Below are 14404 nucleotides of genomic sequence, written 5' to 3'. Positions count from 1 at the left end.
CATCGGGTTTTAAACTAAAGTGACCACCGTAAAGCTGATGTATTATATTAAAATCTGTTATTCTTAGACACTGCTGTAGGCCATCCAAAAATTACATTTCTTTTGAAGGCAACACTAAAAGCATGACATTAAGACTGAGCTGAGCCCTCCTAAAGGTTTGATGCTGGAGTCGCCCCTGATTGAGTGCTTCTCACACATTTATGATTTTGAACAATTTACAGTAAATAATATCAACAGTAAGTACTTTTAAAGATTAAACATATAATAATAGTTGCTAAATTCATGCAAGTCAAATAACTGATTGATCAACTACAGAAACAAAATTGTACTTCATGTGTTTCATGAGCACAAATCTTCATCTGTAAAATAACAACTAAAGATGTCAGATAATTGTAGTGAAGTTAAATGTACCAATTTCCACTTAGAAGCAGCGGAGAAGAAGCCACAAATGTGATGGAAAGACCAAATAAAATAAAATAAAGTACAAATTCCTTACATTTGTACTTTACTGTAGTAATTGTACTTAATATCATCTGGCAAAAATGACCCAACAACCTTCATGCAAACTTCACAGTTTCTGAACAACTGAATGATCTACTTGATGCCTGAAACTACATTGAAAACACACATGACATATTTATATTTTAACAATCGAAAGTTCACATGTAGAAACAATTCACACCGAAGCAGCTTCTTGCAGAGCGGACTGTTTATTTTGAATGTTATTTTAATTTTATTATTTTCCATTACTCCGTGTAATGACTTGATTTATCCAACCAATGTAAGAGCAGACCTTCAGAGAAATAGTTGGTCCGGTACAGGCAGGTTCACAACCACCAACATGCACACCATGAATCTTGTTGTTTTTGGCCATCACTCCACCACCAGAATCACCCTGAGAGAGAAAACATAAATATTTTGTACCAAAACATCTGATAATGATACAGATAAAATGTTGGCAGCATGGTAACTCACCTTACATATGTCCACTCGAGGTTCTTTGTAACACATCGTGTTTCCATTTGGCCATAAGAATGCTGAATTACATGGATGGAGGTTAAGCTCACACTCAACAACATGCATCTTTGCACACTGGAGATGAGGCGGTTCATCAGGGACTAGAGAAAAAAGGAAAATAACAAAAGCTACTGCATGTTTCATGCAAGGAAATCAGATATTGAAAGAAACATGATTTGCCTCATTTCTGGAACAAAATGTGTTCTTTAAAAGAAGCTGAGCAGCATTTAAAAAGGAGGGAAATTGACAGTATATCCACAAAAAAATGAAATAAATACTTTATGTCATCACAGTTTTCAAATAAAATGAAAAAGTAACTATAACAGGCACACAAGACAAAATCAAGGTATAATATAAACTAAAAAATTGTGAAATAATCAAAACAATACTGGTCTTACGTTTGTTGTAGTTTACATCAACCGTATAGCCACGATGGCCTGCAATCTGAATGACATCCTTCCTACAAATTAAAAAATAAATAAAATTGCATCTCCATGTCTGCAGGCTGAGTATTTCCAGTTCACTCTAAGTCAGCTAATCTTTTCAGATTCAAACATTTTATTAAAACATTCCATTTCCTTCCATTTCCTCATGCTCGTGTTTTATTGTCAGTTATTATAGATCATGGATGTAGCTCCTAAGCAGGTACCTAAAATCAAAACCAGAACCCTCTGCTCAATATTCAAGTCTCAGTTACATTATTGTTAATAAAGAAGCTCTGCAGTCACTAATGGGGGTTTGTAACTTCAAAAGCATGATGTCATTTTGTTCATAGACTACAGATGTTGCTACATTTTTTTGCTCTTCCTGGAAGTTTAAAAAACCAACCAACTAAACAAGAAAAATACATATTATGTCAACATATTCCAGAATTCAAACTTTACACTTAAAAGGTTACTCAAAACTCACTTTTTGCGACATTTAGGGAAGACAACAGGCTTAATCTTATTCTCTGGTGGGTCGATTTTCAGAAGCATGATGTCATGTTTTCCTGTTTGGTCCTCAAAGATTTTGTGATCAATAATTGTCACCATTCTTCCTGGACCTGGATGAATTCCTACATATGCAGACATAGTCCTAAACAATGGAAATGGTAAAAGAACAAAATACCAGTAATGATTTTTGTCTCTGGACTGGTTTTTTTTAAATATGTGAAACAGTCATTTCTCACCATCCAGGTTGATCTTTCCAGCAGTGAGCTGCAGTTAGAACCCACTGGCTGTGGATCAGAGAGCCGCCACATAGATGATGGTAATGTGTTCCATGGGTCAGAGTTATGTGCACGTGATACAGACGATCATTTTTCTCACAGCTATGGTCGTGAAAGATTCTCTTGTGCAAATCCACCTCTGTGCACACCGTGAAACCTGAGAGAAGAGTAATATACTTACAGATGGTTGGCTTACCACCTGAACAACATATTGTGCAGCAACTATACTCGCAGTCCCAATTGTTCTGTTTCACAAACTCTTTGCCTTTTTCAGTGATATAGATGCAAAGCTCAGTGACAGTTATTTATTTGCTTCAGTAGCTCATTAGGGTCTGTCTCAAACTTTTTATAAAAGCAGTATAAAAAAAGCATGAAACATCAGTTGTTCAGTTAATGTGATATTGGCTCACTTGATATAACAATTTCTTTTCTTTTATTTGTCTTGTACATATCGTTATTGCACTTCCATAAGTGACAACATTGAACACTGATGTTTGACAGAAACGAATCCACAATGTCTCATTCACTCAGTACAAAACCTTGAGGCTGTTTTCCTGCCTTAGTGAACAAAGATATGAAATGCTATTTGATTATGAGTAAGCTCAAAATGAAGTTCATTGTTCTGTGACATACAGCTGTCTTACAGCCTTAAAACTTTTTGTGTGGGCCTCTTTCAGTGGTCACTTATTGCACTCTTAGTTGTTAATACTCAATATTCAGTTTTTCCCCATGCAGGTTAATCAGTCATGTTTGCATGGTTGTAAAATAAAAATATTCATTGTTAATTATTGATAATCAATAAGTACATAACCTAAGAAGTTGTTTCACTTCCTCCTGGATCATATCTTGATATTGTTACCTTTTTAATAATAGCACAACTTTAATCATTTGAATTCTTTCACCTCAGGTGTCTATTTCCAAATCCACTCTAAGCTTCTTCAGAGCGGTTGGTGATGTGTCCAGGTGGCAAAGACCTTAAGGTCAGATTTGTGATATTTGGCTGTATAAATTAAAATATGCATACTATGTGATGTGATTGCAGAGAGATTCAGATGGTGCAAGAGGAGATTTAATGGTTCATTACCTGGACACAATTTAAACTACCATTTATCACAACTAGCTTGTAGCAGTATTTCTCTCTTTCTCTTTCTTTCCCACACATGCATGAGCGTGCAGTGGCGTGTGAGCACCTACAGAGTTAGTTTTTCGAATATATTTCAAATATGGACCCAAATGCAGAACTCAGGAGACAAAGGATGAACTCAAAGATCAGCTTCAATGCAGTAGCAAAAAATACAAAAACACAGTGGCAGGGCAGCAGCAGGGAAACTGGATACTAGCAAAAGCAGGGAAACACTGAGGAAGGAAACAATACAGAGAGGGAGGACACAGCAACCAATTAAGACAAACTGAGGGAGTAAATACACAAGGAGCTCAGGACAAACAGGAGACACCTGGGAGGGCAGCTGAAGCTAAATAAGAAAACGAGACAAGCGACGTAAAACAAAATAAAAACCACAAGAGACAACAGACTAACACAATAAGTAACTTGGTGTGCAAGAACAGAAACACAGACGTGACACAGAACGCAGGACAATGGAGGAAAATAAACTCACTGAACTATTTTTACAAATTACAAAAGGAGATAGTCTGAGAAATAAGCTCGAGGCTACAAAATTCAAAGTAACCAGAACAAACTAAGCATAAAGATGAAAGGTGAAAATTTAAATCACAAATAAACTAAGAAACAAATTGAAACTATTTAATAATAACAGCAGTATCTTGGGCTACGTCCACACGTACCCGGGTATTTTTGAAAACGCAGATTTTTCTATGCGTTTGCACCTTTCGTCCACACGTAAACGGCGTTTTCGGTCACTGAAAACAGAGATTTTTAAAAGCTCCAACCAGGGTGGATATTTTTGAAAACTCAGTTTTTGCGTTTACGTGTGGACGAGAAAAACGGAGAAAACGCAGCGTCAAAGGTGTGCGCATTTTTTGACGTCACACTGTGCCCCAGGTTATTGTTTCGGTGAAATGAATTTCTACAATGGCGGACTTACACAAAATACCATTACTGTTCATTTTACTCTCTGCAGTGTTTAAATGCTTACACAGTTACTGTCCCTCCACACATAGGACTCAGTTCTGCTTCTATGCGCCATCTTTGTTTACTCTTTCCCACCAAGGCTGACTTCTGATTGGCCAACATTTCTACATGGATAGGAATATAGCGCCATCTGCTGCTTTGGCATGTTCCTAGCAGCATTTTCCTTCGTTTTTGTGGACGGGATTTTTTTAAAAAACGAAAAATCTCCGTTTTCAAAAACACCCGTGTACGTGTGGACGTAGCCTTGTTTTGTGTTTCTGGCTTCTAGGGATTCTAGAAATGGAAAAATGTACTTGATGGAAGGGAAGAGCAGTCATGCTGTCAAAATGTAAAGTAAAACATGAGTTGAATCTATTAATTTACACACTTCTTATTTGCCTTTCCATCATACTGTGTCATAATGTGCTATTTCTTCTCTGCTGTGCTGAATTTCACAATAGAAGACGACCATTTGGCAGCCACTGTGCAGAGCTGTGGCCCAACTCCAAATGTGACCAGAGCTCTTATCCATCCATTTAGTGGGTTTATCAGCAGTGATCAGTCCCATAGATATGGGCTAGTCGGGCTTTCTACACCTGCTAGTCAGTTCAGAAGGTTGTTATCATCCATTCAGATGGAGGATCACTAACAGGAGGATGGGAAGACTCCAGAATCCATTCTCACTGATCTCCGGTGGATACGGCAGTGTTTACAAGTGAGATGATTTAAAGCATTTATAGAGTGACTATAAAAAGTCAGCGAGTGTCAGTAATCACTCAGTCAGTGTTGGGAAAGTTACCTTTAAAATGTATTCCACTACAAATGACAGAATGCATGCCCCAAGCTGTAGTTTGTAATGTATCCCATTAAGTTACTCAATGTGAGTAACGTATTCTGAATACTTTCAATTACTTAATATATTAAAAGTCTAAAGAGCTCGGAAAGAAAAGCGTCTGGACTTCTTTAAGCTGCTTGAAAACGTTTCACCTCTCATCCGAGAACATCTTCAAGTAACTTAAAGAGGTCCAGACGCTTTTCTTTCCAAGCTTGTTAGACTACGATGACCTGATGACTGAGAACCTTCACAGACTTAATATAAGAGCTTTGAGATGCATTTGTAGATATTATTACGTGTTTTACAGTCTTTATGGTGCTAGCTTAAAGTTACGGTGTAAAGGTTAGCTTATATTGTGGTAAAGCTGTTACTATTTAAATGGTGTCTAGACAGAAATATTAACTCCTGTTATAACTAAGTTGCTAAGTTACTAGTTAATGAAGTTACCAGTAACATGGTTAATCGCATCCACAGATTCACAGTAAAGATCCCGATTAGCTTCAATGGATCTATAATAAATTTCTGCTAGTTCTAGCGCTTCATTTAAACCGTATGATACTCATACTTACCCAGAGTCAGTGTAAAATAAAATTCTACCTGAGTCTGACTCCTTTAATCCTGCATGACAAACTTCAGGATGCAGGTTTATTGACCCTCTTTCCTGCTGGCACACCTGTGACACCTGAGAGTCAGCTAGAAACTTACAGGAATGTTTACATCATGCAAAGACTGATAGACTCTGTAATACTGTAAATGATCAGTAACTTAGGTTAATACTAAACATTTGTGCCTCTCTGTCTGTGCTGAACCATTTAGAATCAGGTTTTGAGTCAGGCTGCATTGAGTGTGGGACTTAAAAGCATTAGGCTTGAAGATGGTATGAAAATCTCTACTTACCTTCTACGCTATATTTTTGTTACTGATTTATTAATACATTTTACATTGTTTCTTTTGTTTATCAGTAGAGAGAACACAGATTTCAGAGGCGCAAAGAGAAGCACTGTTGCTTCATACTTAATACTTTAAAGCTGCATTAGGGGAAGACAAGAAGCAGAAGTACTTCCAGGCACAGCCACAGTGAGGGAGCAGACACCTTACACTGAGTTCAGAGAAGTCAGAATTTCAAGAAGCGTCTGAAACAGCTCAGGTTTGGAAAGAAGCCTTTTATGTTGGGTGTTATAAAAAATATACACATATTTATAATAACAACTATAATATTATTATAAATAGTAGTTATTCTCTTATTATTATAAATAAATATCAAACATTTCAGTTGATTTTCTATCACATATATTGTGTTAGCCCTGTGATAAACTGGCAGCCTGTCCTGCTTTTGCCCTGTGGCAGCTTCAACCTCCCACTGTCACGATCCTGGGTCTTTTGACCCAGCGTTTTAAGTTTTAGTTTATTTTTGATGTTTATGGTTTATTTTTAAGTTCATCAGGTTATCTAAGCTCATTTGTTTATTTAGATTCCTCTTGTGTCTTCTACCCCTGTGTTTTAGTCTCCCTTTGCCCTCTTATGTTATCAAGTTTATATTGTCTTGTCTGCGTCTCATGTTTCCTGTTTTATTTTGAAGGTCTGTGTCCTATTTCAGTGTAGTCAGCTTTGCTTCCTTTGTCTCCTTATGTCAGAGTAGTGTCAGCTGTTTCCCCATGTGTTTCCACTTCCCCCTAATCACCCTTGTGTGTATTTATTCTGTGTGTTTCTGTTCATTCTTTGTCAGGTTGTCTGTTGTTCCATGTCTCCAGGAGTGTCCATGTTTATGTTTTTGCAACGTTCAAGGTTTTGTTCTTTGCATTTTGTGTTTAGCATTTAGTTTTCCCAGTTTACTTCTAGTTAGGTTCTTTCTTGTGTGCATCTGCCTTTTGTTTTTGTACTCGTTTATCAGCCACATTAAACGGCTCGCTTTTAACCTGACTGTGTTTTACCCAGCAGACATTTATTTCAGTGACTTTTTTGGATTTAACGGACTTTGGATTATTTCCTGTGCAGGAGGAGGAGAAGGAGGCTATTCGGGCTCAGATGACCCGGATAGCCACGGCTAACCCAAGGTTTCTGGATTTTCTTGCCTGATGATTTAAAGAACTTTGTTACTGCCTCAACCTCAGTAGTAATATAACTAGTTTAGGAGCATTTCACTTTTCTTTTGTGCTCTGAAAGACACAGAGGCTAATAGTTTTTAAAACAGAGTACCACAAACAACATGTATCCCTTTAGAAATAAACTTTTCTTGTGATACTTCTAAAAACCACATTCTTAACTAGCCACAATAGCACTGTATCGACCCCCCAATGTTCCTTTAATACAACCTATAATTGTCTAGTAGCCACACAAACGCACTGCAACAGTAAGACTTGATGATTAGACAGAGGGGGTTACAGGTAGGGCCCCAACAGTCAGCAAAACAAGTCATAAAACAATAAAAGCTGCACACTTATCAAGAGCATCCCAGCACACACATCCCAACTGTAGTTCCATAGTTTCCACCTTTTTTCTTTACAAACTGCTCTTTTCATCTCTCCATGTCAGAGGTCAACTGAAACCAAGTCCACCTATATAAAAACACCCCATCAGACACACAGTATTTTCCTCAGCACTTCACAACTTTCGCAAGGTATATCGTTTTAACTTTTTTTTTCGGACCCCGGACACAGCGCTGTGAGGTAGTTAGCACACAATTTGGCCATGTAGAAAGCATCGTTTGTTTGGAACGCGTCATCACTGTTCATAAGAGTTTAATTTAATCAAACCTCATTTCAGGATCTACGTGGCTCCTCATCACTCGCCGATTCATCATTTTATTTAAATATCTGAATTTTCAGAATGGTGATCCAAGCGGGACACAGAGGCTGCTAGTTTTAACGCACCAGAATGCCGCAAATATAAATAAAAGCCTGACTATCCCGAGAGCCTAGCCGCAGCGACACTTTTCTTTCAAATGGATGCCTGCAGGTGCGTTGGAGCCGACTTTGCTACCCGCACAGAGCGTTTCTGACAGTCGGGCGCTGCTTATGCAATAAAGAAAAACAACAATACAGCATGTTTCTCTGCTCCAAGACATCCGCGGTCCTTTCACACGGTGAGCATGTCTGTTATACCCAGCGCATAAATGTCTGTATGTCAGCGCTGATTAAACCCTGTTTAAAATGTGACACGTTTGTTGTCCAAAAACATTTCCTCTAAATTTGCAAAGTTACTGATTTAAAATCTGCTCTAAGAAATATTTCCTGTGATCTAAAATTTGGCACATTTATATTTGTGTCTGGTAACAACAGCAGCTAATGTGCTGTACAGCTGATTCTTTTGAGGGTGTAGCACCTTCAAAGGTTGACGTAGGCACCATGTAGAGTTATAAAACTGGGTTTATTCTGGTCTCGACGACCCGGGAGAACTGCTCAAAGAAGAAAACTATTTTTTTAAAACATCACATCAAAATGCATTCTTCTACTTTGTGTAAATCAATCACAACGTAATTAATCACAGAAAATAAAACATTTAAAGAACACAAACAAAGTAAGCTGACCTCCAGGAGGGGCTAAATAGTCCTTTGTGGCCTTACTATCTTTTTCTAACTTATTTCTTGCACTTATTTAATTTTCAACATTACTTTTTCCATGTGTGGAGCTAACCATGTGTGCTAGCAAAAAAGGGGTTGGGTGGAGACCCAAAAATGCAACCAACTCTACATTCCACTGTTCATCACCAGATGGTGCAAAAGCGCAAGATCCAGACATAAAGCATCAAATCCACACAGAGGGTTTTTATCATTATTATTATTTATTTAACTAACTTTTTAAATGTTTCACACATTAAACATTAATGCATGAATGGATGTGTATTTTAAAATGAAATACTTACAGAAGACATTGTTAATTATTAACAGCTTAATTATTGTGCTTTGTATATGCTACATGTGTATATATAGTACATGCAGTATGACAGGAACACAGAGGTTTAGTGCCAGACTTCACATAAAAAGTATCAACTATGTTAGGATCCATGATTATCATGTGTGGTGCTAGTTTACATTAGTGGCTCCTCTCATGAAGGTGTGTGGATCTCTCACCTCTCTCCAAATTGTGGTTGTGTGTTTGATGCTGAAACAGATGAAGACTGCTGATTGGCTGAAGTAGGGTACAATATATATTTTTGGTTTTTGGTTTGGGCAGTGCTCACCGCTACATTAAATAAACTGCTGCTCGTGTGTGTTTGTAGGTTCTCAGTCATCAAGCTCATGGTTGTCTAAGGAGCCTGGAAACACTTCAGCCACCTGGAAATACCCAGCCTGCAGAGTACATCATATGATTTATTGATTTATTTTGTGTTCATGTCACATGGATGGATGTGAAATTAATTTATGATTGTTTTGTTTTTTGTCTGTTTCTAGAGGAGACGTCGTTCAGGTTGCAGGACTTGGTGGTTATAGAGTAAATGCCACCGGCCACACATGTAAGACCAGATTTTGTTTGATTATTTCACAGTTAATGCTAGAATCTGATTTCGGTTTCTGTGACTGTTTTATTCTTACATTTATGTTTTTGTTTAATACTGAATGAAGAACAAGTTTTTTTCTTTTTGTAAATTTTGGAGTAGATATACTGTGCGCCAAGTTCCTTGTTTAAAAATCATTTGGAAACATAACAAAAGATGAAACATCATTCTACTCACAATTTTAGCTTTTGAAAGATTATGAATAACTTTTGTTCTTTTCCTTTTTCTCTAGTCCCTGATGAACCACCTAATCTTCAGTGTGCAGACATGTGTGTTGCTGACTGTGAGCCTACCAGATACTCTCAGTGTACTGCATATGTGCCATATAACAACAGGCTGTGTCTGGAAGAACATCAAGTAGATGCACGTGGGATTAGTTGACTGCTAATATTACTGTATATCATCTGTGTATGTTTTAGATATTTTGGGGAGCACAAACTACATTTCTCTTCTCTCGGGGTGATTCTGGTGGTGGAGTGATTTACAACAACATGATTTATGGTGTAATCAGTTCTGGTTTTGAACGTGTCTGTACTGGACCAACTGTTACTGTGAATGTTTGTTCTGACATGAACTGGATAAATCAGAAAATTGCTCAAAATAATGGAAAATAACTGAATGAAAATAACATCCAGAATAAACAATCATCTCTACATGAAACTTGTGTGCTGTGTGTTGTTTCTACTCTAGAATATCTTCATGTTAACTGCAAATTGTGAACCTTTTTCTTTGGTCTAAAATATTGTGTCAGATTTGCAGCTTGTGTGTGTTTGAATGTGGTGTCAGGTGTGTAGCAGCTCATCCTGTTGTTCAGAAACTCTCAGACTCACACTGTGAAGATGCAGAAAGGCTTTCTGATCAGACATGCCACCAATCAGCTGCAGGGCCTGAACATGATAGACTTCATAAATCTGAGTTGATTGTTGGGGGTGGAAATGTTTACATGGAGGCTGTTGGCCTCCGTGCACTGAGGGCATTAAAATAAATACAGTAACCATCAAAATAAGTTTTGTTGATAAAATACATTTCTTGAAACCGTCCATTGTTTTGTCCGAACTCTAAACACTGAATCCAATTTTCAAACTAAAAGCAGTGCTTTCAAAATTTACACTAAAACAAAAAACCTACAAGAACAAAAAATAAACAAAATAAAATTATAGTACATAGTGACATATGTGTTTTATTTCTCATAACACATCATTTCCATCTTGTCTTCAGTCCTGCATTTTTATACTTCTAAGACCAAAATGAAAACTAAACTCTTCATATTCACAAACACTATTTGTTTCAGGATTTCATCATGATTCATTTTCCATATGAGGCAGTGCTTTCAAATTACTTTTGAAGTAGTACAGAGAAATTACTCTTCTCCTCTTCTTTTAAATTGCATCAATATTTTCCAACTGAGCAGTAAAAGGACACGGAAGTCAAACATGAAGCATCAACGTGATGTTTAGATGTCGATTAATATTACAATAAGAGACTAAAGTAACTCGCTTTGAACACTTCAGTTTTCTCTCTTGATGCTGCTGTTTGTTTCCTCCTCCACTTGTATTTTTCTGCACTTCAGTGAATGTGCATAGCGCCCTCTGTTGTATGTTTGGGAGAACTGCACTGCATTGTCATCAAATGAAACTGTGCAGAGGTGGAAAATGAGCAAAGGAAGCACATCAACTGAAGAAGCTTCTTGGATCAGAAGTTAAACATCATCCAGAACCTTAAAGAAGTAAAGTCGCTTTCTTTCCAGGCTCCTTAGACAACCATGACCTGGATGACTGAGAACCTACAAACACACATGAGCAGCAGTTTATTTAATGTGGACCTGAGCAGTGCCCAAAACAACAACCAAACAATTTTTATTGAACCCTACTTCAGCCAATCAGCAGTCTTTATCTGTTTCAGCATCAAACACAAACCACACCTTGAAGAGAGGTGACAAATCCACAAACACCTTCAAATGTAAACACACATCACACATGATGAACATGGATCCTAACATAGTTGATACTTTTTTTTGTAAAGCCTGATACTAAATGTATGCAGGCCACCTGAACTGCTTTGTCTCGAGTGCCGCCCACTGGGTTGGTCACTAGAACTGTGTGTTGCCATCACTGGAGCCGTGGTTGGTCTTTTAGATTATTTAGACTGGGACTGTTTTTTGTTGATTAGGCGGCATGGTGTCCTGACGGCTGCCTCTGTTGTTTTTTTTCCCAGGAGGAGGAGAGTGGAGCACAGGTGGACAGCAGCCACGGAGCAGAGAGCACGGAGTTTTGGGTGAAGACATGACACAGGAGTCGAGGGAGCTCAAGAGATTATTGTGTTGTCTTATTTACTCCACTGTAAATAAAGAGCACTCTCCATCGCACGAGTCCTGCTTTTGGGTCCTCCTTCCCCACTTCACAAAGACTGAAACTAATTATACAGGTAATAATAAAGGAACCAAAAGTTCACATCTATAGCTTTAAATTTGGACAAATCTGTCAACACAACCATCAAGAATAGAATAAAATACAAACAAACACTGAAACTAATGAAAAATTACACATGATATATGAACTGTGGAAACTAACTGAACAATAAAACTCAGAATAAACAAATTCAAACATTATATGAAAGGTATAAACTGATTTGCATCTTATTGATTTGCAGGCTCACTTTGCTCCAGGACTTGACGACTGGCCCAACCCGTACAGTCTTTGTCTCTTAATACTGAATGTTGAAAACTGATACTCATGGACACCTTATTTCAGCCTCTTTACTTTGCATAAGAGACCCAAAGCTTTACATCAACATGATGTTGTCTAGTGGACCAGCACGTCCATTACATGTTTTGCCGTTATTGCTGTTTGTTACGAGTTCAAATATTGAGGGTGAGCACAAAACAATAATGGTCCAGAAGAGCTTCGGTCAAACAATGATTTTAATGAACACGTGCGTGGGGAGATGAACACTGCCCACAGACAGCATCGATCTCCGCCCAATGATACACAAGCAGTTGTTTTATACCATCAGGGTTTACTTTTATGACGCCCCCTCATGCGTCAAGCAGATACAACACAGGCATAAGTTTCAAAACCACAAATGTTCTGTTGACGACTTTGGACACATTTAAAAGGACATCTTCTCCGTCTGGAGGCCAGGTGCTTCCTATTAATCTTCTAACTCTCGCTTATCTCCTGGAACAAACTGTCCCTTAGGCAGACACAATTTTGCAGTCACAAGCTTTTGCAAACTATTATTTGAACTCTTACACCAACAACGCCGTTAAACTCGCCCTCCCAGAAGCCATCGTCCTCGTGGGTCTCTCTGCTCAGGATGGGGATGATGGCGCCTTCTGGGAACGACAGCTCATCTTCCGTTTGTCCCGCGTAGTCGTACAAAGCCTTTGCGAATGAAACTGCAACACAGACAGTGGCAACGAGGGTATTAAACAAAGCAGGAAATCAAAACTCCGATATTATCTGGTGGAGGCGGATCTCACTCCTCGAGTCTCCGTTGACGGAGCCGGTTGGGAGTTCGGTTTCAGGTTCGGTGGAGTTGCTGGAGGAATGGGATCGGGCGTCCAGCGCGGCCAGCGACTGCAGCATGCTCAGCAGGCTATTGAAGGAGGGCAGCTGCAGGTATTTCTCCGGGACGTAGCCCACCTGTCCGCTACGGTTTCTGGCCTGGAAACACAGACAATGCACACAGACGATGACAACAGCCAAAAATGTTTCAACAGGAAAACTCCTAATGAGAAAAAATAAAGTCAGATGTAAAGAGTAGGGCTGTAACAATATCACTGCATTGTCGCCAGAATTTAATAACAGCCACAAAGAGAATAATAGGAGAGCTTTTGTTCGCTCTTCCTGAATTAACGAGAAATCTAAAATCCTAAACAAGCCTCTGCTGAATTCATGAAGCTTGATTTCATGAACACCGGTGGCCTCCCCTTCCGCTGCTTACTTATTTTCATTCAGATTGAAAACACTCAGAGGTATTGGGATCTCTGTTGGGGCATGCTGTGGGGAATCACAGCACTAAAACAGATCTATATAAATGATATTGCTCACATTTTTATGTATGATTATATTCATTAAAATAAATACCCCATTAAAACACTATATCTGTATATGAAAAGATAATCACCTAAGTAAATATACATAAAATATTGGCTCAACACGTGGAACATTTGCACAATGGCTCACAGGAAAGCCAGACTTACACAATAAACAAAAGTAAAACAGCAACAATGCACAATGTTCCTTCAGGGAAATGATCTGAAAACAACCACACACAAAGTACACAATGACTACACACCAGCAGCTCTGCAGAGGCGTTTATAAAAGAATGACTTCACACAATGATGGGAGCATCCACAGCTGACATTTCTACATTTAAGTAGACACCACTGACCACCCGAAAAATGTCCTCAAAGACTTCTCAAATTTTCTCCCAAAGGTCCAGGAGCAACTTTGTAACAGTCTGTGACAAACAAAGTGAAAATGATAACTAAGTAGCTGGGAGATCATCAAATTAACATTTTATATCCATGACCAGGTCACTCCGCAGATCTCAAACTGATCAAGAGTCCACGAACCGCTGTTAAAAAGCAGAAGCTGACAAACTGTGATCAAACCGGAGCGCTGCTGAGGCAGGATTGGATCACCATCAATCAGGATTTGGTCCAGATTTTCAGTAGCTGCACTTAAGGTATGAATTTAAAAACTGCCTCATTCATGAATTATTGCATTCACAAACTTGGGTGCCATGCCCGCCC

At 38.4% G+C, this 14404-nt stretch overlaps 1 protein-coding gene and 1 long non-coding RNA gene across 3 annotated transcripts; one reads left to right on the top strand and one right to left on the bottom strand.

The window, feature by feature from the left end:
- Positions 1–736: 736 nt before the first annotated feature.
- LOC146667048 (serine protease 1-like) lies at positions 737–8009 on the bottom strand. The gene is made up of 6 exons (XM_085408894.1): positions 7905–8009; positions 2189–2384; positions 1927–2094; positions 1416–1477; positions 976–1118; positions 737–895 (listed from the first exon to the last, which is right to left on the bottom strand). The coding sequence occupies exons 3-6, from the start codon at positions 2088–2090 to the stop codon at positions 737–739; spliced, it is 528 nt and encodes a 175-aa protein (XP_085265020.1). The 5' UTR covers positions 2091–2094; positions 2189–2384; positions 7905–8009.
- LOC146667047 (uncharacterized) lies at positions 7704–10275 on the top strand. Of its 2 annotated transcripts, none has more exons than XR_014912027.1 (4): positions 7704–8233; positions 9370–9446; positions 9542–9603; positions 9878–10275. It is a non-coding gene; the product is annotated as an uncharacterized LOC146667047 (long non-coding RNA). The 2 variants fall into 2 exon arrangements; XR_014912028.1 differs by lacking the exon at positions 7704–8233 and adding an exon at positions 9175–9283.
- Positions 10276–14404: the final 4129 nt, after the last annotated feature.

The sequence above is a fragment of the Rhamphochromis longiceps genome, linkage group LG6, assembly GCF_057381845.1.
Source record: "Rhamphochromis longiceps isolate RC_006_pf linkage group LG6, R_longiceps_female_GT1.1, whole genome shotgun sequence".
Classification (NCBI taxonomy): Eukaryota; Metazoa; Chordata; class Actinopteri; order Cichliformes; family Cichlidae; genus Rhamphochromis; species Rhamphochromis longiceps.
The sequence above is the reverse complement of the archived record's forward strand: the minus strand, read 5'-3'. Positions and strand labels throughout refer to the sequence as shown.